General features: G+C 43.8%; 2 protein-coding genes across 9 annotated transcripts in view; both read left to right on the plus strand.

The window, feature by feature from the left end:
• The window catches only part of LOC142902075 (monocyte chemotactic protein 1B-like), an 89,032-nt gene that overhangs the window by 60,438 nt on the left and 3,601 nt on the right, over nucleotides 1-24,993 (plus strand). The window lies entirely within an intron of this gene.
• LOC142902074 (protein unc-13 homolog B-like) overlaps nucleotides 1-24,993 on the plus strand; it is a 104,737-nt gene that overhangs the window by 24,649 nt on the left and 55,095 nt on the right. For 5 of the 8 annotated variants that reach the window (XM_076046887.1, XM_076046884.1, XM_076046886.1 and 2 more), the window contains 3 exons: nucleotides 168-15,479; nucleotides 16,558-16,839; nucleotides 17,387-17,474. In XM_076046887.1, coding sequence (XP_075903002.1) covers nucleotides 168-15,479; nucleotides 16,558-16,839; nucleotides 17,387-17,474 — 15,682 coding nt within the window. The remainder of the gene's footprint in view (nucleotides 1-167; nucleotides 15,480-16,557; nucleotides 16,840-17,386; nucleotides 17,475-24,993) is intronic. The other 3 variants (XM_076046890.1, XM_076046891.1, XM_076046892.1) reach the window with 1 other exon arrangement.

Below are 24,993 nucleotides of genomic sequence, written 5' to 3' on the forward strand. Positions count from 1 at the left end.
GTTTGCATGTGCCAATTTCCCTTAATGTTCCTTCACTTGCATGAACTCTTGTTTTGCTAAACTTTCTGTTTTTCACTCTGAGTAATTCTCTGTCTTTTCTTTTCTTTTGCATCCATTCCACTGCTTCCTACACCGCTTATTTTTCTTTAAAATTGCCTTTAATGCAGGCGTTCAGACAGCAGGGGTGGAGTTAGAATAATCCCTGTTGACTCAGGTATGGGTGTGGAGGACTGGGAGAATAAATATAAAGTGCCTGACTCAGGCGTCTTGGACGATTACTTGGATGCCGAGCAGAAAATGTGGGAGGAAGAAGACAAAAGCATAATTTACCGAATCAGTGACAACAACTCTGAGTCAAAAGGCAGTCGGTTCTACCAGACAGTGGAGTTTGATGCATTATCGTCTGAAGATATTCTGAAGCCAAGCCGCAGTCCAAACAGCCAGAGGCGTGGCTTTGGCAGTGGAGAGGTGCGCTTGGTCTACAAAGAGGCTGGCAGTTTTGAGGATGAATTATCCCCTCCTGAGATTGATATCATCCCCTCTGTCAAACAGCTGAGGCAGCAGTCAAACGGGGAGAGTCTACTTTACAGGACTAGACTTTGGGCAAAAACAGCTCTGGAGGACACACTTGAGAGTTACGCAGCTTTTCGAGAGGAGGAGGCTGCCCGAGAAGAGGCTGCCAGGATCAGGGGGAGGATCGAATACGGCTCAGTCGGTTCAGATGAGATGCAGTTTTCCTTCGGATCCGAGGACGAACTGGATGATCTTACATTCACAGAGGGGGATGCCACTTTTGAATATGAAAACTATTATTACCCTGACAATTATGTGCCGAGCTTTGCAGGACAAGGCTACGTAGGCGATGGAAGATCAGGTATGGGACAAGATCTTTTAATGTCCCCAACGGAGGAGCAGGGTGATGAATATATCAATCCAATGGAGGAACTGAAGAGCTTAGTCCATTCAGTATCAGAATACCTTGCCGTGAAAGAGGAGGAGATCAACATGTACGAATCAATGCCTAAACCCATTAGAAGAAAACTTCCAACACTGCCAACTGATGCCAAAGTTGAGCAGCCTGGGGACAGCAGCAAAGTTGAGGTTAAACCAGAAGTCAAGGAAGACAAAACTGTTGAGCAAGGTATAGCTGGAGTTAAGAATGTCATGAGCTCTTTATTCAGCTCAATAACCGGTTCAAAGTCACCCTCTGAGACAGAAACGCCAGGCACATCTCCCTCACCCCAACCTCCTCCTCAGACTGAATCGGGCATCTCCAAACTGCTCTCTTTCATTCCAAAACCCAGCGCTGAAACAAAAGAGACCACTGGTACAACTTCAGCTGATCCACATGCATCACAACCTTCTCCTCAGCCTGAATCTGGCATTTCAAAGCTACTATCGTTTATTCCTAAAAGTGGTGGCACCTCTCCCCCTGTAGCTGTAGTTCCTCCTGCCTCTCAGGACCCTCCCACAGAGAAAAAGTTCTCCCTTCAGTCTCTTTTGCCTTTTCAGTCCTCTGATCCCAGCCAGGCTCCTCATCAAGTTGACAGTGGTGTCGGAGGAAGTGGAGCAAATGTTAACCAACCCACCTCTGGGTTAGAATCCATGTTTGGAAGGCTTAGTCCTATGAGGCTTTTTTCCAGTGCACCACCAAGTAGAGAACCATCGCCTCAGCCAGCGGAGCAAGGGAGAGCAACAACACCGACTGTGGAAGCCCAGGAAACTACAAGTTCACAGAGAGAGGCTAGACCAGGTCCGGGTAGTGGATCTGTTGATCTTTTGCCCGATGCAGGAAGTGAATCAGTTGACCTTTTGTCAGATATGGGAAGTGGATCTGTGGAGCTTCTCCCAGAGACGGAGTCATCTGGCGAGTTACCTGATATACAACAGAGAAGACCATCTCCGCTTCCTGAACCTAAATCTGAAAGCACTTCAGAGGAAACAGGGTTCTTCAGTCCTTTTAAGAAATCTCTCTCTACTCTCATATCAGCTGGTCCTGACAATCCTCCGCAGACGGAGGCCAAGTCCACAGATGAGTCATTTTTAGGCAACAAACTTAAAATTCCATTTTTCTCCTCTGAAAATGTTTCTAATACAAGTGCATCAAAAACGGATGGAGGCATGCTTTCAGGGATTCTTAAGTTTGCATCTGGGGAAAATACCACTGTTCCACCCAAAGATCCATCGGCCAGTCCTGCAAGGACACCGTCTCCCAGTCGTGCTGCACTCCTTGAAAGTGTCCCCAAGGGAAACACAGAGACCGGCTGGTTCTCAAACCTGTTCAAGGCAACATCAAGTGAACCTGCTAATGAACCGCCTAAACCCACAACAACTCCCACTGTGATACTAACCAAACCGAATGACCAAACCGAGTCACAAACTGAGCAAATCATGTCTGAAACCACACAGGTCTCCTCAGAGCAAACACATTCTGAAGAGCCCCACTTTAAGCCAGATGTTCAGTCTGACTCGAGTGTCACATCCATAGATCAGAGTTCTTCTGAGCCTCTTGACAAAGCGAAGACACAAACACCAGACTCAAAGGCTCAAGGAATTCTTTCTGGATTATTAAAGTTGGGGTCTGGAGATGAGTCAGTGTCCTCTGAGAAGAAATCTCAAGAAGGGACTGGCCAGCCTCAGCAGAGTGGGTTGTTTTCTGGCTTGTTTTCCTCAGCCATTCAGTCTTCTTCCCAAACCCAACAGAACTCTTCAACACAACAAGCAGGAGGACTATTATCTGGCTTGTTAAAATTAGGCCATGATAATTCTTCTGCCCCAACAAACAGCTCTACGATGGCTGGAGGCCAATCTTCTCCATCACAGTCATCTCCGAGTGGACTGTTTTCTGGACTTTTGAAAAAAGCTACAGACACTGTGACTGGATCTCAGCCAACACAGTCTTGTCAAGATTCACAGTCAGATGGTGCTGACCCCTCAGCAAAAACTAAAGACCCTTCACAAGATTTGATTCAAGGGGGTGAAAAAGGACAAGCCTTATATCTCACTGACCCAAATCAAGTAGATCAGCACCTAAAACAACCAATGGACTCTGACAAACAGCAGAAACAGCCTGAGCCAACAGCAAATGCTCCTCAACCAGGTGGATTGTTTGGAGGGTTGTTAAAACTTACTGAATCTGTGTCACAGGCACCCAAAGGACCTCCAACTACACAACCCACTCAGCAAAATCAGCAATCAGGAAACATGTTATCAGGGCTTTTGAGCAAGATTGTTGAGCCCACTTCATCTCAGCCTGAGCCAGATTCCAAGGCTCAAGGCCAAACTCAAAAACCAGCACAGCAGACAGCTCCCCAGCAAGGGGGCTTTCTTTCTGGACTGTTTGGTATTGGGGGACCAGATCCTGCTCCAACAAACCCAGCACAGGCCTCACAAAACCAACAAAACAGTGACTCAGCTGGACAACGGCCAAATCAGCAACCTGATAAGAGACAAAACCTACAACGGCAAACTCAGGTTCCTCCCCAGCAGCCTGCCAGCAGTCCTGGAGGGATGCTCACTGGATTATTTAACAAAATTGCTGATGTAGGTACCCCTCAAACTACAGCAGAAACAGGGACCAAAACAACCCAGCCACCACCTAATCAACAGGGGGGTTTCTTGTCAGGGCTGTTTTCAGGAGGTCCTTCTGTAGTGCAAGCACAGCCACCTGCAAGTCAGCCTAGCCAGCAGCAATCCCAGCAAGCTAACAGACAGCCACTCAGGAGACAAAATCAAATACCAGCACAACCTGCAGCTTCTGCACCAGAGCCACAACAAGGTGGACTGTTATCAGGGCTTTTCAATTTACAGACAAGTCCTCAACAGGGAAGTAAATCAGAGAGTGTTGGACAACAACCACCTCAATCCAGTCAGCAGGGAGGATTCTTGTCTGGTCTTTTTGGTCAAACATCTGCTCCACAAAACCAGGTACAGCCTGGATCAATAGCAAGTCCTCAACAAAAAGCCAACCAACAGCCAAATCAAAGTGGAGGGTTGCTCTCAGGCATTCTGAAGCTTGGATCTGGTGAATCTGCACAGGAACAGGTGTCAACTCAACCTGCAAAAGCAAGTCAGCCATGTGTCAAGTCAGGGCAAAATGCAGCCCAGGGTGAATCAGGGAGATTACTGTCTGGCCTTATGAGCAAAATTTCAGGTTCAGTTGAGCAGTCAGTGACAACTTCTGATGTTGGGGACCACCCATCAGCACAGCAGCGTCAGCCCAATGTTGCACAAGGACGACCACAGATTCAGAGAACCAAACCGGTTGAGGTTCCACCTTCCAAAGACTACAATGCTACAGATAAGGACTCAAGAGGTTCAACTCAAAAAGGTTTTCTCTCAGGTCTTTTTAATGTTTCAGAGGAGCAATCATCAAAGACAAAGCATCCATCATTACCTCAGGATGATAAGGAAGAAGCCAAAATCAGCACAAGCAGTGAATCCCCTGGTTTGTTATCTAGCATTTTTAAAAGTGGGAACAGTGATAGCAGTACTTCTGCTTCTGCTAAGGGAAGTGACAAAAGCATTCTTGAACGCTTGGTGGCAAAGAGTAAGGAAGACGTTTCTGCTAGTGCAGCAATAGTCACACCTGTTGTCACAACTCCCTCACTTACTGGCTCAGGCAGGGATCCATTGCAAACCCAATTTTTCCAAGATCCTACCATCTCCCCAACCCAGTGCTACCTTGAAGAAATTCAACGTCTCCTGTATGGGACATCGCAGGAGTATGGTTACAAGGATCTCCTTTACAACTTTACAGAACATGGTGTTATTCCACCAGAACTTTATGAACACCAATGTCTCATTGAAGCACTACTTTGGCAGCAACTCAATGATTATGCTTATGCAGAAGCCCTCGTCACTCAAGTTCAGGAACAGTCAAAGGCATGGCAAGGGCATGGGTCAGCGTCAGTCAGCATCCCACAAGCTGCGTGTCATCAATGGTTGAATCCAAAAGAAATGGACATAGGTAATTTCAGTGTGCCATCACATCCTTGGAAGGATGCTGCTACCAGTCTTTTTGAGAGCAGAAATCGCTTCCTTGAGCCAGATGAAGATATTGTATTGTTTGACATGAGCTGCAGAGAACAAAAAACCTGGAGTAGCTGCGACCATTTGAACAAGCTCAATCTAGAAACAAAACCTTGGATTTTAGGAGGCTGTCCTCTAAATCTCTCCATGGAAAAACCAAAGACTCGTTTAAGCAGAAGCCAGTCTCTTCAAGAATGCAGTGCACTGGGATTTAATGAATTAGCGGAACAAGGGAGTGTTGTTGATTACTTAAAAAACAAGTCAATTTGTTTGACATCAGCAACCAAATTTCTAAAACGGCTTGCCACAAAAATGGGCCCAGTAGATTTAACCCAGGGTGCTGTAGACTTGAGCAAGTTTACAGGTGCAGCGGAAGAGGATGAAATGTTCTTTGAGGATTCTGAGTGGTACCAACAGTGGCTTTCTCTCCTGGAGCAAGGTCTGTGGTGGCCAGCTGAGGTTGGGGACTGTGGCTATTACGTTTATTCAGATGAGGAATACATTTATTCCCTTTTGACTGACAGAGCTGGTAGGTACCTTTATTCCTGTGCTGCACCAGAGGAGGTCCAGGCACTTGGAAATATAACAGAAAATATAGCCAACATTCTGAAACAGAAAGAAAGGGACGAAGTTACCCTTTGTGGTTTTAAAATCCCTCTCCACACTGAAGCTCTAGATTACTACATTCCTGGAAAACAGGAGAATAAAGTAAAGTTTCCAGAGGCACCAATGAATCTAACCTCTGCCCTTAGAAAAGGTGAAAAAATAATGAACATGAACTTGGAAAGCTTTTCTCAAATGTTTCAAGAGTCTATAACTTCTGAGGCAGACCTGCCGGTAGATTTTTCCGTGTACAAGCTAAAAAAGATCATGGTGGAATCGGTAAGGAATAGTGGTACATTTCAAGAGGAACCTATGGAGGCATCCGATCTTACGTTGAAATCGTTAAAAGAAGGGCATGGGGTTCCATACTGGAAGAAGCAAGAAGCCAGGGGAATAGTTGCCTCTACAACCCTTGCAAGGAATTGCCCAACACCTGTCAGTCCAATCAGACGCCCTCAAATTCCGGAAATTAGGATTGCACATGTAAATGATGAAACATTGGACAAAACAAGACAAAAGTCAAGCTTCAGAAGTTCAGCAGGTGGAATGACTCCAAACACAGATGCAAAAAATCTTAAAAAATCCCAGACTCCTGCAGTATCACCATTAGTCTCCAGTAAGGTCTCAGATTCTAAAGACAATCCAGAGATCTCATCACCTTCAAAAATACCACAATTGGTACAGCAGGGGAGGAAACTACCTACACCTTTAACTACCAACAATGCCCCTTCGGCTCCTTTGGCACAGGAAACCAGGAGAGTACTCACCACTTCTTCTAAATCTGAAACAACACCAGTGTCTGCACAGAGGCGCCAACTTGTAAGGCAGCCAACTCAAGCTGACAAACCTACAATACAGCCAAATAAAACAGTCATAGAAATGAGTGTCACAAACAAAATTAACACTACTTCTGAAGTAGAACACAATGAGCCACAAACTTCCACAAAGAAATGTTCCCCTCAGTTACATATACTGAATGCGAGCTCCTCTGCATACAGTGATGCCCATCTTTACAAACAAAAATATAACTTTGGTACTCCTCTTGAATCTAAAGGTTGTGGCAAAGTCCTGGATTTTTCTACCTCAATAAACAAAGAAAAACATATTAAACAAGAAAATGCTGCTGATTCAAATGAAAAGATTGCAAAAAAGGAAGAAATAGTTGACTTCACAAAATACAACTTGAAGAGATTGAAAAGTAAAATGGAGAATGATACTAACACAAATGAAAACCTACCTGACAAGAATATTGCTGTTGATCTTACACAACCAAATCAGCAGGAAGAGGTTCAATGGCCTGATTTAGAATATGGCACCATTGACAAACTACAACTGAGTCCAAGACCTTTTGTTCTCATGAATGTGTCTCAACATAACGGCACAACAATCCCTCAACACTGCAAATCAGAGAGAAAAATGTCCACTCCAGAGATTAAAATTGCAAATTACTCTTCTAAAATACATGCTCAAAAGCCATCGCACTCTCAAATCAATGTCAGTGTCTCTGGCAAAGGTGCAGCAAATACTACAGTTACGCCATCTCTGACACCATGTAGTGAATTAGAAAAAGTTTCCAAAACAACATTGTTTACAACAACAACACAAACAACCAGTACTGCATTTACAAGTTCATCGAGTAAAGCACCACTCATTTTTACAACAACAACAACACAAACAACCATTACTGTACTTACGAGTTCATCCAATAAAACACCCCACACTGATAGCAGTCAGAAGCAGTCTCAAACTAGGGTATCTTCACCATTGGTAAGCCCTGTCCTCAGAAAACAATGTCACCAACAAGAAGAACCACCACATTCTTTTTCCACTGGGCATCAAAGGATGCAGGCCCATCTGCCAACAGTTACTACAAGTTATAGTTTGCATTCTTCTCTTTATAATACTCAGCAACTTCAGGAGAGGACTGCACCAGCAAATTCTGTTAAATCTACATTAGACATGTCAGCAAAGACCACAGTCCAGGAGATTCCCCAAGCTTATGTACAATCAAAAGATCCACACTTGGAGGCACTGTCACTGAAAAAGAGAGCACCACCAACGCATGAAGAGGCGGATTCAAGTCCTTGTCATCTTAAATCAATTGACTTGACATGTAAAGAAAAATCACTGGGACCTAGGGATGACACAACTCATGATTTAAAACCTGTTCTGTACTATTCTCATGCAGTTACTGGCAATCTATCAAAATTCACTGTAAGTAAAACTGAAATTCCATCAGTTAACATGAAACCACCGACTCCAAGGCAGCAGTCTCTGTTGAGCCAGTCCTATGAAATGCTTGAAGGTTTCAAATCACTTGAGAATGGCACAGCACCAGCCAACACAGTTGTGGCCACACTAGACATGACTTGCAAATCTCATGTTGAAAAAGAAATGGATTCCCAAGTACGTACAGATTCCATGTCTGTTGAAGCAATACCACTTGTCAGAGGCAAGCCAAGTGCCCGTGAACTCGCACGGAAAAATTCTGTAGGATTGCCATTAGTTGTAGATTTACCTTCTCAAGAATCTCTTGATATCATCAGTGTCCACTTACCACCAACGTTTGTGCAAGTTGTGTGTAACAATAAGCAGCAGGGTAACTTAGATTCAAGGACACAAACTCATCAGACACAACCTTTAACAAAACCTGTCACAGCTGCAGTTCTGGATATGTCAACCAAACCAAAACAACCCATACCAGAAACAAGTGTTCTACAACTTGAATCAACTGAGAATGAGGCCGTTTCATTCATTAATAAGCCAAGTGCAAGAGTGGCTGCTAGAAGAGATTCTGTTGGTCTTCCACTCGTTGTTGAACCAGTGCCACTAAAGCCTGCATGCAAAAACCAAATCCCCATGCAACAGCAGTACCTTGATAAAAACATGCATCAGTCAACTCAAACATTTTCCTCAGTGAAGAGTTTCAATAAAAATGAAAGTGGCATGCCACAGGCTAGTAGCCACACAGTTTCAACAGCTCCAGCTAATGCGGTTAAAGGCACACTCGATATGTCAACAAAGGTATGTAAACCAGACACTGTGTTTCATAACACAGATCCAATACCACTGGTAAGGACAAGACCATCAAGCTCTGCCTATTCATGGATGGATCCTGCTGGCGTTCCACTAATTGTGGAGACAAATTCATTGAAGCAACCTGAATGGCAACAGACACTTGTGGGATTGGAAGGACAGAAGAATCATGAAATTATACAGCATTGTGCTGGAAAAGGAATTCTAAATGACTCATCCCATTTCAAATGCCATGATATGTCTTCAAAATCACCCAGTAAACTGTCAGAGACATCTTACAATATCCAAAACAGTACATTGGAACAATATGCACAACAGCAAGGAAGGCGACCCTTGCGTGGAGTTAATACTACAGAGACACCGCATAGACAAACAACACCGTGCCACAGTAATGAGGCCTATTCTCTTTCAAGGAGTTCCTTTAGGGATACCTACCAACACAGTAAGCCGTTGGACTTTTCTCCAAAAGACAGCATTGATACAACAAGTATTTTTCCCAAGCATGTGGAATCAGAAGTTGGACAGCCCATGAATTTCACAAACAACAAAGTAAAGAAAGACATGTCTGAAAGAAGGCAAACTGGAAGACACTTAAATAAGAAATCACCAATGGGTATCGTTGATCTAAGTTTGGATACTCAAGACAAACCCATAATAATCTGTCCTGAAGATGCAACTGATCTCTCTACTCCAAATGTGTCTGTGTCATGGAGTAGTCTCCAGCATCCACAGCCCTTCATGTCTAACTTTACTTTGAAGGACAACAGAGAAGATGATCAGTCTAGTCAGACGCAAAAGTTAGTTGAACAAAATAGTTATTGTGTTAATAAACAGGCATCCTCACTACCAGGAGTACATTTTGAACCACAATTTGCAACAGAATTCAAGTCTGGGAGTCCTTTGGATTGTACTCTGGTGCCTATGCAACGCAAGATGCAACCACTTCATAATATGGTCTCTCAAGCTACTCATGACTACAGATCTACTTCATACCAACCTAACAATGCAAATCAACTGATAAATAATGTATCTTTTGACTCCAAGGTGCCTGATCAAATTTCTGTCAACGCAGTACCACTGCAAACACAACGTCCAGTAACACAACAGCCGCTTCAGCTACCTTGTTTGGGTGATGCTTTGACCTCATTCATGCCTACACCACAGTCTAGGGCTCCAAACTTGCAAAGACAAGATACAAATGTTCCCCCTAGCACATTCATTAGACCTAAAATTCTTATCAAGCAACCAACTGTGGAAAGCTGTGGGAGCATTGAAGAGGGCCAATTGAACAAAGAAAGGACAATTAATCTACAGACATTACCCGCCTATTCAACACCAAGATTGTGGACTACATCCCAAACAGTTTCTACCTCACAGTCTTCAGCTCAGCCTGTGCCTCTCCCAGTTTCACAACAGCCATATTATGGACCTCCACCACAATCTTTCGATTCTAAGCCTGTGCAGGTTTCTTCAACCACAGCAAACTTTGCAGCAGAACATGCTCAGCTTCCTAAACATTCTGATCCACGTCCATGCCCTGTCACTCTGCAGCAATATCATATGTCCAGTGTGCACACACCTACAGTGGCTACAATTCAAGATGTATCAGGGCTGAGTAGACTTCAATCGCAACCTGACGAAATTCCATTAAATAGGGGCTCAGGAGCTGAAGTTCATTGTCAACAAAAATCTCAGTCAATAGGATCTACCTCAGTTAAAGGTCTGATTTCATTATTTAGTGGCTCTGGATCGCAACCCTCAGTTTGTGTTGACCAACCTCCTGTTAAGCCCCATGACTCTCATAGCGTGTCCACAATTACTGACCCTAAGTGTCAACTTACTGCTACAAACCAGGCAGCAGTTATTTCAAACACATGTACCCACGGAACTAAGGTCACATTACCCCTAGTCACCCCTCATAAAACAGGAAATGAAGTTGATTTGGCTCCTCAAATTTATGAGGCTTGTACCCCAGCAGTAGTTTGTGAACAAGAAGATACTACTTGTAAATCTCTAGATAATGGCTGTAATATATCAAGCAGTGGAAGACTCATGTTGTCAAAAACACAAATAAAACATCCCAGTGAATCAGTTCCACTTGCAACTGCAAGTGAACTTACTACTTCTTTACCAGCGACATTGAAAGATCAAACCACAGCCCAGCCCACAGAATTGGCTCAGGTGCGGACTCAAAATGCTGATTTGGGATACAAAACCAGCACTCAAACTTCACCTCTATCAACTGTGGACTCCTCTGTCAGTGATTTACAAGAGGAGACTGCAAATATTTCTCAAGACCATCAGCAGTCACAGGCAATGCCTCCTACAAGCTCACCTGGAGAAACACAAGAAATTCCACCTCCAAAATCTTCAACAGCTAAATTACCTTCACTCAGAGGTCTTTTAGATAAAGGTATTTCGATGGATGCTTCAGAAACACTGTCCGATATTACACCTGGAGTACAAGTAGAAGAACATCAAAGTTCAGAACAAAACAACCAAACAACTTCCACCAAGTCTGATTACACCATAACTCAAATTACTTGTTTGTCTCGTGTTGCTACCAAAGAGGAGATTAGCCCGCCAAAGTCAATCTATATTGGTATTAGTTCTTCAGAAGGGTTACCTTGTGACGTTGACTCCAATGAACCAGAACCTTACATTAGACTGCCTCACATTTTTGTCACAGCAGCTAGCTCACCAGAAGAGGAAACAACTGACAGGGACCAACATGAGGAGACAAAAATGAGTGCCTCAGAAGATACCACGGTCACTGATAATGTGCTGTCAGGCTCCAGTGATTCTTTACCTTCTGATATTGTTAATAAAAAACTAAACAGTGACACAGAGGTTAAAATCAAACCAGAGCAGGTCCAGATTGACTCACTAGAGACATTAAAGACTGAAACTTCAGCAGATTCAAATGATTTAGACAGAAATGATTTCAAGTCTATTGAGTCAAAGATCAGCCAGAGCTCAGAGGCTACCCACTCTGAGGCTGATGTTGATGAGGTGTGTGAACAATGCCTTGAGATTTCCAATGACAGTAAATCAGAAGGTACTGAAATTACAACTGAAGAAGTAAAAACTTTAGAAGTCTTTTCAAAAGAGAATGCTGAAACAATGAAAGAGTTAACCAGTGAGGACAATTTAAGAGATGTTGGGATATCCAAAGATCAGTCTCACGATAACTTGGCACTGAAAGAATCCTCAATCTCAGATGCAGGATTAACCCCAGACATACAACCACTCCATGATAAAGCTATTGTGAAACCTGATGAGGAAATTAAAACACACAATGTGGAGAGTACAGCTGTCAAGGTTAGCCAGCCAGAGAAGGAGCCTCTTGAGGAACGACCAGGAAAAGGTTTATTTTCAATGTTTAGTGACTCCAGTCCACAGCAGTCCTCCTCCGAAGCTGGAAAGTCAATACTCGGTGGCATTCTTTCAGGTGCATCTACCAAAGACTCACCTGCCTCTGGTATGTCAATACTTAGTGGTATTCTTCCTGGCTCATCTGTCAAAGAGACTCCTGGCACTGGTTTACTTTCGATGTTTGGTGGGTCAAATGCCCAATCTTCAACTCCAACCAAAGACCCACCTCTACAGTCAGCCTCACAAGAGGCACCAGCAAAAGGTTTGTTCTCGCTACTTGGGGGATCTAGTAGTCAGCCAACACCTGGCCCCAGAGGTCCAACTGGAGTCAATGTGCGACCCAAAGGGCCTCCACCCAGAGAGACTGCAGGTAAAGGCCTGTTTTCCATGTTTGGTTCTTCTACACCTCAACGGCAACCTAGTCCTAGAGGTCCTCCAGCTGTTGGTGCAACACCAAGAGGACCATCAACTGGATCATCTATATTTGGAGGTATCCTCCAAGGCTCTACCACACCGAACGAGACACCTGGTGGAGGTTTGTTTTCAAAACTTGGGAGTCTTAATGCACAGCCACAAACTGGACCAAAACCAGGACCAACCGAACCTCCACCAACTCGTGGCGGGCCAGAACCCACTGGAAAAGGACTGTTCTCCATGTTTGGTGGACAAAACCAGCAATCACCTGGAGCACATCCGTCACCTTCGAAGCCACTTGAATCAGACAGTGGATTCAGTGTTACTTCTGTGTTTTCTCTGGGTAGTTCATCTGATGCTAACAAATCTAAAACAGCATTTGGCATGTTTGGATTGAATTTCAAGGAAGAAACAAAGACAGAGCCAGTCAACTTAGATTCTACGAAGGAAGGGGATGCCCCAGAACGAGTAAAACCTTCAGAAAAAAATAATTTACCACAAGTAACTAAGGAAATCCCTGATGAGGCCAAAAAAGAGCTACCTGTTGGACCTCTGTGTCCAGCATCGGAAAAATTGGACCCCCAGATTGAACAGCCACCTCAACGTGGTGAGGAAACAGACTTGCGTAGTATCACAAAAGAATCTGACAGCTCCATTTCACAAAAGGATGCACATGTAGAAGAAAAAAATGAAGAGCCAATAAAGCCCAATGTTTCATGTGATGAAAATAATTCTGTCAAAACAACAGACACAGAAGATCTGAGCATTAACATCATAAAAACAGAAACACTCTTTGACAAAGCAATCTCAGGTGAGGAACAGCCTGAAATTAAAAAGGAATGTGATAATGCAAAAGTTGATGCGGAACAAGACCTTGATCAATTAGATGAAGTTTCTTTTGAGATGAAAAGCAGCACTTTTGAAACTGATGGAAATGCTACCAAAGGCTTATCAGAAAAAGCAGGCATGACAGATTTGGAGATTTCAGAAAATGTTACAGATATTGATAAATCTGAAAGTTCTGACAAAACTGAAGTGGACCTAGTGAAACCTGATGTTAAAGGAGAGACAACGGTGATAGAGACAGCAAAACAAACTGTAAATGAAGAGCAAGCAGCAGTTACATGTCTCGAGGTATCCAATGAACAGGTGCCCTCAGAAGTTGTAGTTGACCAACAGGCAGTGATTGTGGATGATGAAAAGTCTGAAAAATTGGCTTCAGCTGACTCATCTCCAGCAGTTGAAGAGAAGCCACCTGCTGAACCTGTGTTAGCTACAGGTGAGGCTGCTGTTCCTGAATCAGTGCAACCTGTTGAAAAAGTGCTGAGTGAAACAACAAATGAAGCTAGAAAGGAGACTATTGGTGCTAATGTCGGACTTGAAGAAGCTAAAGAGCCTCCACATGGAATGACAGAACCTGAAAGCGATATTTCTGTTACAAAAGCTTCAGAAGACAAACTTTATGTTAAGGATACGTCAGAAATCACAACATCTCCTCTTGTGGATCCTCCAAACAGTTTATCTCCACAACCTACCAGTCCTCCACCACCACAACAGTCTGCCCCAGGTATACCCAGGGCACCAGGTCCTTCAGGACCTATAGGAGATCAACAGAGAATGCGAGGGCCCCATATGGGTGACCCAAGGATGTCTGTGCCAAGAATGGCTGTACCGAGAATGGCTGGACCAAGAATGGCTGGACCAAGAATGGCTGGACCAAGGATGGCTGGACCAAGGATGGCTGGACCAGGACAACCCCGACCACAAAAGCCCCCTGAACCGGCTCCATTTTCTGGCTTTATGTCAATGTTTTCCACCCCAAATGTCACAAGTAAATCATCAAATGTTGGTGGATTCTTTTCAAGTTCACCAGGTTCATTATTCGGATCCTCTCCTACTCCTCGGCAGCCTCAACAGCAACAACAACAGCAACAGAAAACCTCATTTTTTGGACTTCCAGCTAATATTGGGACAGAATCAATTACCAGTGACCTTTTGGGAATATTTAAAGGTCCTGAAACAAGTAAACCTGAGGATAATGCACAGACTGTAGCAGATTCTGAAAAAAGCAAACCACCTGAAAATGTCCCTGTTCCTGATGGAGTTGATAAGACCGATACAGAGAAGTCACAAATGTCTGATGAACCCATTAAAAGTGGCGAGGGCTCAGAGGTTCTTGAAAAAGGAGTATTGGAGGAGGCAGAACGAGCGGACAAAATAGATGTGGATGAAAACTCAGCTACTGAAGCTACAGTCAAAGCAGAGTTACCTGAGGCCGAGGCAGGAGGTGGTTCTGTAGATGAGAATTCAGAGAAAGAATGCTTATTGACTGATAAAGAGATACCGCCTCCACCTGAAACCAAAAACATATTTGAAATACCAAGTTTAAGTGCCCCTAAATTTGGCTTTATGTCTGTAGCTGCAGAAGGGACATCATCCATTGGATCCCTCTTTTCCAGCCCCTCGCCATCAGGAACAGGTGTGAAGCCACCACAGGCACAACAGACAGAAGGAGGTTTCTTCTCTGGTTTTAAAAACCTATCAGCCAGTATTTTGCAGGATGAAAAGCCATCTGGAAAGGGTGAACCGTCTTCTAACTCATCTGTATTTAGCATGAAATTTGGCTCCATGTTTGGAAACGAGTCTCCACAAGCTGAATCCGCTCCTCATGATATCACAACTCAACCACAACCACAAAATGAGAAGCCTTCAGAAGAACACTGTGAACCTAAGTCTGAGAAAAATTCTCCACGCTCCTCCATCACTGGAAGTCCAGATGCCAGTGATACAGAAGGGCCTACCGAGACCTCAAAAACTGGCAGCTGTGATACTTTAGTACAATCACCGCAGGTTAGCCTACCCTCAGATTCTGTGTCCCGGGCAGAATCTCTGGATAAACCTCATGTAAAGATAACCCCATCTGAGATATACAGAACGGGAGAAGAAACACCTGACACTGTGCAAACAGTACCGGAAACAGAGCAACCAAAGGACTTGTTGAACCTGGAAGCTGCTAGAAGGCTAGTACAGTATGATGAATTATATCCCGTGTTAATGTGGACCAATGAGTATCCCTTTCCCTTTCCCTGACTGTCTAGTGTTATTTCCCCATTCGTCCTTCAAATCTCCTATGTTGTTTTTCTTACTGTTAAAAACTTTAATTTCAAGTATTTCGCCCCAAAAGAAAAATAGTCATTGCCTGCTTCAGTTTGTGTTACTTTTTGCCCCGTAAACCTCACACCCAATTACACTCTTTCACAGAATGGGTTAATTATTTGTATGTAGTTGCAATAGATTGTAACTGAATTAATTGTTTAGGGTAAATAACTGCTTCACACAAGTATTGTTTAAAAAAAAATTCAATATCAAATCACTTTATGTGAAATGGTTATGGCTAATGATAACATGATACCTTTATTAGAGGAACTGTGATTGTTTATTGGATCTTTTCTTTAGAGTGCATATGAAGCTCCTCCTTTCTCTGACCACAGCAGTCCTCCAAATTATTTTTCAAGTCACAGCCAATTAGTTTACATAAATCACACTGATAGATTTATGATGGTGTGGCAGTCCACACCGTGAAAGCAGGCAAGGCGCTTAAATGAAGGGAACAGCGAAATGTAATTTGGCCGCCGGCCAAGACAAAGTAAATCATGCCAGTTAGGGCCCAGAGCCACTTACCGTGTCCCCAGTTTTAAATCATTTAGCTAGCACATGGCACCTCTTCTGTTTTATCATGGAGAGTGAATTGTTTCCAGTAATTTCTTTATCCCACTGTTAAATGTAGGCGAGAACTGAAAACGTGATCGTTTATCAAGCTAGTTTCCTTGTTTGTGTAACCTTCTCCCCAGTCCTTGTCTTTTTGTACGACTGTAGTAATCATTTTTCTTCTTGAATAGAATAGGAGAGCTACTTTATTGTGAATCAGACAAGACAGTTTTTTTTTTCAAGATTAATATCTTGAGTGCAATGCATTTTCCTAAGTTAGTATTTTTGTAAGTTAATATGTCACAGTACATATGTATTAAGTCAACATGTTAATCTAAAATATGAAACAACATCCCTATGTTTTCTAATGAATGTTTGATCGCCCTGCAGTCCACCGGACAGCAGTCGCTTTGACTCATCGGGCAACCTGAGCCCGGTCAGCTCACAGCTCAGCTCTGAGCCTGAGGAGCACAAAGAGCCCAGCAAGCTCCGGCCCCAACTCAAAAGCCAGCCGTCTACCTGGGAGGAGCAAGAGGAGCCGGAGAAAGAGGTTGAACGAGATCTGCGCATCCGGCCGGAGCCTGACTCCAACAAGGATTTGACAGATTCTTCTGTCGTCCTGCCACAGCCAGCAGTGGAAAGTCATGACAACAGGACTCAGGAAAAAATCCGGTAAAAAAAAAAAAGCATAAAGAAGCATAAATCCAACGTTTCACTCTATTATTATTATTATTATTATTTTTGTTTTTTTGTTTTTTTGTTTTTTTACAATAATCCAGGATTTAAGTATATTGAAATCTTCTTGTGAAAATACAAGTATGACGATTAGAAACAGACTACAAATGTAGAACAATTACTTAATGGCCCAGTGTGCAAGACTTTGGGTGTAGCATTTATTGGTAAGAATGCACACCGCAAAGAAATTCTTCTCGAAACAGTCATAATGGGCTGTGTAATAACCACAGCTGTGCTTTGCTCTCGAATGAGAAGTTGTGCTGGATTAAATGGCTCTCGCTTCACAATCAAGCATTTTTCCTTCTTTGGCAAATTCAGGCGGACCTGCCCTTTATATTAATTTAAATGCTTGTTAGCAGGAAATGGGAAAACGGCTTGCAACTCACTTTACCTAACCAAAAAACATCTACATATCTGGCTTTTTTCAGTTTTCTTTTTGCCTCTATGTCAGTCATGTTCTTGTCCCTTTTCGCTCCACTTCCAGTTTCTTTGAAGACGGCCCTCCACCCTGCTCTCCATCCAGGGTCCGCTGGCTGAAAGCCTACAACAAAGTCCGTGTGCAGCTGCTGGAGGTAGAGAGGCTTCACTCAATCAGTCCGCCCCGACAACTGTCTTCTCTCTTTCACTTTTTCCATATTTACTCTTCACACGCGCGCGCGCGCACACACACACACACACACACACACACTTTCCCTCTACTTTCTGATAAAATGCTGCTTTCTTCTTCTTCTTCTTCTTCTTCTTCTTCTCCTTCTTCTTCCCCTACTCTTGGCTCGGTTGAGTTTCCTGTCATGCCAAAGGGATTTGCAACTATTTCTTGCTCTTTAAAAGTTTCCACTTTGATCTTCACCTCCTCCCCCCTCTTCTAGTTGTGTGATACCACGCTGTGGGTTAAAAGGATCTCTCAGATTGTAGTGCAGGCCACCTCGGGGTGCTCTTACACTTGCCAGGGTCGTGTCAGGATGTGTATGAGCAACGGGCATCTACACTCCATCCTAAAGATGCCAGGATTGAAAAGAATAAGAAGGAAACTTCTTTTCAGGCACAGAGGAACCTGCTCAGACATCCACCACAAATGTGTCTAAATCTTAATAGAAGTTGTCCCCAGATGATTGCTTGCTCAGATGGTCGAACCTTGCCTATGTCTAATCACCTCGAAGTGAATGTCTCCTTGTTTCCCTTCTGGACCACTTCATCACCCTTGGAAATCCTCCCAGGGATCTGTGCGGCATTCTTTCAAATTAGAATCTGTTGATACGGCCGTTTCTAATTTATGTTCTGTTGTTCCCAGGGAGACAGAGGATGCGCTGCCAGGAATTAATAGTCGACAGCGGCTTGTCACTTCAACATTGTCGTGCTCTTTCGTCTATTGACTGACACTCCCACCACCCCCACCCCTGTTTGACCCGATTGGCTTTCGGGCTGCTGTAAATGAGAATTCGTCAATATCTTGTCTTTTCCACGAGGGCCGTCCCTCTGTTTGAAGACGGACTCTCAAGAGAAGAATATCAGGGCAGGCCTGAGACAATTGGCTTTTATTTTTATGAGGCATCAAGAAAATGAAAACTGCTCCATGCACGAAGGAGTGGCACTAAAGGGGTCCCCGTTTAACAGGATTGAAAGACGCGTTACGTTAACGGCGGTGGAGACAAGAGAAGTGTCGCTTGGAGAGTCTTTAACTTTCAGCCGCGGCACATTAAGCCGAGAGTCGTCATTTCTCAGAGCTCTACCAAACAGTTCCTTTTCTGCTTGAATTCAAGGTGTTTTTGTGGTTGGCCCACGTTAATCTTCAGAAAGTATATATTCAAAGACCGGCTGAAGCCCATCGGTTCCCGCCATTTAACTGCAGTGGTTTGATTTGAAGTCCCAGAACTAGAGTGATTTGGGAACAGAAAAGACACGGAAACATGAAGTGTTTCACTTCACGGAAATGACACTGACTCCAATGACTCTTGTACTGGTTTAGGTTTGGACTTCAGGATTTTACAACCCTTGTTACAACATTTTCCCTCCTACGTCACAGCTTCAGCTTTAAGATTTCAAAATAGGAAACCAAACGGCATCGTAATGTTTGATCTCGACTGTCAAAGTCGACCTCCAAGATTAGTTCTTGACCTTCCAGCTTTTATGCACGGCGGACTGAGCCTGAGGACAGAGATAAAAAGAAAAATGCTTTAGTTTATATCCTTCGCTGTTGTTGTTGTGATGGTTGTTGTTGTTGATATTGTGGAGGACTGATGCAGTTGTTAGCAGCACAAGGGACAAAAATAGTCTCCTGATGCGTGTGAAAGGCATCGTACCATGGCAACAACGTCACATTTCTATGGAGACTCAAAGTCACGTTTTGTAATGATTCAGTCGGCGCTGGCTGCAGCTGCTGGTGCTGGGGGGTTGGAGCTCGCTCAGAAATGTGCTGTCATGTCACACACTGCTCCTGCTTCACCTGGTTTGGCACAAAGAAGGCCGTGTGGTCCCTGAAGGAGACACACATCAGTGAAAAAAAAAAAACCTGAAGCTTACGGCAACGTTCCATCACGTTAGATACCAACAAATGGATTTGAATCAAGTTTGTTGAGTAGATAACTCATGCATGTTTTCACGCTTGAATTTTAATACAACAATGACATTTCCTACCTCCAGTCTTGAGTAATTAAAGTATCACATCACTGTGAGGGTGTAGAATCTCCCGGGTTGTTTATTTGGTCTGTGAACCTGATTGTGCGTTGCATGTTGGGAGTTGGGATGGTTGTGTGCTTTTGTGAAGTCAGCTGGATGTTTCCAGAGTGGAGGAGCTGTCCATCTCACTGTGGTGCTGAAATCACCACATGGTTTTAGCAACGCAAGTTCCTTTTCTTTTCTTTTTTTTTTTTTTAACCCAGCATTTTTAGCAGCACTTCAAAGTATTTTTCTCTCCATTAAATGCATTTGGTGGAAACCTTAAGAGAAGCTTTGTCTTCGTCTGCCCTATTACCATGCTGCTGCTGCAGCCCCGATGTTGAGTAAACACACAGCAGCCAATAGAAATAAATGAATGTTTGGTCTGTTCTGGTTCACTGCCCTGAAGAAAACCTTTTCTGCACAGCAGAAAATTTCAACTGTGTATGAAGAAAGTAAAGTAGCTGAGTGGATGAGAATGTCTGTGAGAGCTTTTATTCCTTGGCTGTTTGCCACCATCGCCAGTGAATTAAGTTTGGCCAGGATGTGCTCATGCTTCTTCCTGTTGTGAAAGCAGTTTGACCGCAGCTCCTGGTGACGCTCTGAGCAGTGACCTGCAGAAAAACCTCCAGCTGCCTTAAAGATTAAACTCTGTCTCTCTACAGGCTACAAACATGTCAAAATAAAGAGAAGAATGAAAGCACTCGTTGCTGTATGTAAGTCAGGAGTTTTTCAACAAAGTAGCTCACTGTTTGGATGCTAAACTTGATCAAAATCTATTAAAAGATAAGAGCTTCCACTGTTTATCCTCAGTAGGAGGGGAAACATGGTGGCGTTTTTATTGGAACCTCAAACTGCTCCCACTCAGGAATATGTGTTCCTTGGTCAGAGAGGGAAATAAACAGGCTTTCCAAGGGCTCCACATTCAATGGTAATGATACAGTGACGATGTTCATTTTCATCAACGAGTTCCAAACTTTTCTTTGATGAGTTTATAGCGAGATGTGCAGCACAGAGAGCCACTAAAGTAGGCGGCAGGTCTCTGTGGCAGCCTTCACCAACGCAGTCCTTTTATTTCACGTGACCCCAAACAACCACAAAGCGCAAGTCGAGTCAAAAACTTGCAACAGCCGTCATCTGATCATGCGCTCGGTAACCATGGCGACTGCAGCATTGTGTCCAGGTCCTGAGGCAGTGATACGCGAGGTTGACCGACAGGAAGTGACATCTCGGGAAGTAGTAGAAGTAGTGTTGAACGTAGCAAAGGAAAGAAAAAGTTGATATTTCAGAAGTGGTAGAGCTTCGCTGAATGTTGCAATCCAAGAAATGATTTTGAAAAACTTTACATGGGTGGGCGGGTGTGCACGCTTGCAAGGGCACAAGTGCACACATGCACACACATACACACAGAAGGAAGAAAAAATAATCTCCACGGATCTTCAAGAAGTGCTTCTGGTCCAGGCAGACATCAAAAGACGGGCACGGTAGGCAGCAGGAAGGCCAGCCAGAGACTGTGGATAGGGAGATGAAGAAGAAGAAGAAGAAGAAGAAGATGAGGAGTAGAAAAGCAACGCCAAGGGAGAAGACGAACAGCAGGAAGAGCTGATGTGGCTTGCATGGGTCCAGAACTCAGCAGGTGGTTGTCATAGTTACGGTGAAGACCCAGTTTGAGGACTGGACTCTAGGAAGACGTCCTGTTTCATCTCAAGTTATGCTGGAGGATTTGAAGTTGCATGTGAGGACCTGATGTGCTTCAATTAAAAGAAAGAAAGAAAGAAAGAAAGAAAAAACTCCATATACTGTTTTCTCTCAGGTTCCATCTGCTTTGTTTTTCAAGGCTGATTTCTTACAGATTTTTCTTTTTGTTTCGGACAATTTGCTCCAGATTCTAGTTTTTTTTACATTGATTTCTTTCTTCTTTTTTTTTTTTCATACATACGAGTAAAGCTGCAGTAAATAAGCCTTACCTGAATATGAATAGCCTTTCTTTGGCGACAGCCTTAAAAACACACTGACACTCCCCCCTGCTCCTCAGTCTTTTCTCCCCTCCACACCTTTCTAAATTAAATCTCCTTTGTTGGTCCGTGATGGAGACATCCAGGAAAAACGCATCTGAGCTTTGTGCTGTTTTCATGTAGAAGTCTTGTCTATGCATAAAGATGGAGAGGCAAGAACAAAGCGAGATGTGGAATCCAGCGAGATCAAGGGATGCACAAAGACAGAAGAACAAATGGAAAAAAAGTTATTTATTTATAGAACAGCAGGGTTAGGGCCGGGTGTGAGGACGGTGATCACTCATTATCAACAGAGAGGATGTGCAGAGATAACTGGACACTGCTGTGATGCACATCCAGGGGTGCAAATGAAGTTGCACAAGACAAAACAGTGTACAAGTCAAAGGGAAGAATGTGGAGAACTAGAGTAGAGGCAGTAAAGACGCTTAAAACAAATGGTGATAATAATGATTATGTATTTATTTCATTTATATAGGAGCTTTCAGGTGAACCTTAAGAGGACAACTAACCTGAAAAGCTCAGCATGTGCGCAGAATAATTGCACCGCTGTCGTTTAGACAGTAAAAGGAGTTGAGATATTTATAATTCTAAATCTATACCAGGATCTCTTGAAATTGTTTTTCTCCTTTTTGTTTCTGTCAAACAAGGTCATTTTTGTCTTTGTCTCCTTGGCACCTGGGCGCTCCTCCCCGCCGTCGTGTCTCCTGCCTGACAGCGTTTCAACTTCACAGTCCTGAAAATGCCTTTATTGTTCCCTTTGCAGGGATTTAACCCTGATGCGCTCCCCACAGTCTTTAAATCTCAGCACTCGCACTTTGATGTCCTCGCACGGCAAGAAATTCATGACAACAATGTGGATTATCAGGATACATGCAGTGTGCTACTGAGACCTCTGAGAAGAGGTTGTTGCACAGATAATCAAGCTTCAGGATGAGGGTCAATCATTTAAAGCTCCCTCAACACACCCATTTCAAGGTCTTCACTTTTCATCCCAATTGCAAGACAATTTTTTTGTCTTGCAACTTTGCAATATTATTACCTGAATTACCCTGAATTACAATTACTTTAAATGTGGAAATATACATTTTCTAGCGATTAAAACGGACAAAATAAAGGCAGACTTGTTTTGTCACACTTTGTCTGCAGTCGACACACGTTCCGAGCGGAACTCTCCAGGTTTCTCCAGCCTTGATCATTTTTTTATCAAGTGCCTACCGTTGAAGTAGCTGGATCCAGATGAAAGAAAAAAAGACAATGTGACCAGATGTGAATGTAGACGGGGGGGGAGAAAAAAAGACAATGTGACCAGATGTGAATGTAGACGGGGGGGGGGAACAATGCAATGTGGTTCGCCTGATGCGTCTCGGGGGCGATGACTCGGCTCAGCGCGCTGCCGCTGTCGCCACCACCGCCCCTGAGTGGGATCTGAGCCCTGATACTGCCGCGTGACATTGGCTGGAAGTCACCATGGAAATCAGGCCTGTGGGTGGCGTGTGTGTGTGTGTGTGTGTGTGTGTGTGTGTGTGTGTGTGTGTGTGTGTGTGTGTGTGTGTGTGTGTGTGTGTGTGTGTGTGTGTGTGTGTGTGTCTCTAACAGGGATGGCAGGGTTCTCATTTATGCCCTGCAGGGCGCTGCTGTTCCATCAGATGTTAGGCTTTGCCCGAGGTGATTGTTTAGGCCTCTGTTTACCATGGTGACGCACCCTTTAGATACAAGAGCTGAGAAAATTCACACACGCACACACACACACCAGTTGTCGTACTAACACACCTAAGAAAATGGCACAAACATTTTAAAACCTTTTTCATGGATCTGGTCTATCCACCTGGCTGGGAGCCCACTGGGAAAGTCTTTGGACCGTAAAGGCGGAACTTTGTGAACCCTCAGCCAATCCCATTCCAGCAGACCAATCAGATTGGTTTCGGTCTGTTGTTAGAGCATTAGGCATCCTAATGGAGTGAGGGGCAACAGTGTGTGTTTATCACGTTCATATGAAAATCCGGTTCAGTCCTTAATTTCTGCTGCAGCACCCGTGCTAATCTCTTAAGCGTCAGCTTGAATCAAAACATTAATTCAAGGCTTCTTTGTTCACTCTTCTTCTTCTTCCTCTGCAACTGAAAGGTGAAAGATTGTTGGGAAGCAAATTTAAAGACTGATTGAAAAAAGCTTTCTGCTGGAGGTCGTCCAGGTCGGTGATTTTAGATTTGAAATGTTGGAGATCCAGCAGGATTTCGGTCGATCTCTCAGAGAATACAGCGTCAGAAGTCGTGATCCCGATGTTGACGCATGACACACTCTGACACTGGGAGTCTGTCGGCCTCCATCAAGCCATTCAATTTTCAGCCTGAAGTTTTTTTTTGCCCTCATATCTTGGCTAAAGTTAAACGATAATATATCTGTAAGAGCTTCTCCCCAGTGGCTGTGATCTCACTGCAACTACTATGTAAAAAAAAATCCACAATATTAATTCCAGCAGCGGGGTGTCAGATTTGTTAATCTGCTGCGCCAGCCGCCCCAGCGGAACGCTATCACTTCCTTTGCTCCTCTGAAATGCCATGCGTCTGTTCCGTGCTGGGAAGTGGATGTTAAACGCTGCCGTTCGCAGACAGCGCAGCTGTTGGATGAAAGGACGCCTCTTCGGCAAACAACTGGCTGTGTGCGCGCTGCCAGATGACACGACTCAGTGGGATTTAATACAGAGGCTTTGCGGAGGAATTCTTGTTGTTCTGTGCGACAGATCTCAGAGGTGACGAGAGGAAATGCATTTCCTTTGTGTTTGGCCGTGTCAGGACTGAAGCTCCAGTGCAAATATTGCGAGCGCTAATCTGTGCAGTGGGATTCTGAAATAGCAACCTAACAACTTAAAAAAAATTTTTTAACGTTGATTAAAAACTAAACATAACATTTGCCTCCTTTCTCCAGCATGTTAGCCATAATTGTGACTATTCTTCCTTTTTTTTTGTTGTCTGGATACCAGCAGCAGATCTGATTTCTCTCGGGCACAAGTGTTCAGGCCAAAGAAAATCATAGAAAACATTTGTACAGATGTTCCAGCCCCTACCTGCCAGGAGTCGGTGATTAACAGCGGCGTTTCTAGGAGTTAGCCGGGCTTTGTCTCCATAATGGCTGAGTGACAACAGCAAGAGGAGCTTTAATCTTTTCATCTCTCCCTCATTAATCTTTATTCACTGCATGAAACACCCACTGCACGCGCAAAGGCGCTTTCTGCTTTTGCCGCACAGCAAGACCTGCGCAGGTTTATTTGCCTTTCTGCAAGGACACGCACACAAACACACACACACACACACACACACACAGTTTCAAAGGTCTAATTTGAACCGTTTGCAGATGTTTTATTGCCCCAGGATTCACACAATGAATTGCAATTTTTCAAAAAAAAAATCTCCATAAGAAAAGTGCA

The sequence above is a fragment of the Nelusetta ayraudi genome, unplaced genomic scaffold (assembly GCF_046127955.1).
Source record: "Nelusetta ayraudi isolate G7.1 ecotype Tasmania unplaced genomic scaffold, CSIRO-AGI_Nayr_v1 ptg000092l, whole genome shotgun sequence".
NCBI classification, from domain to species: domain Eukaryota; kingdom Metazoa; phylum Chordata; class Actinopteri; order Tetraodontiformes; family Monacanthidae; genus Nelusetta; species Nelusetta ayraudi.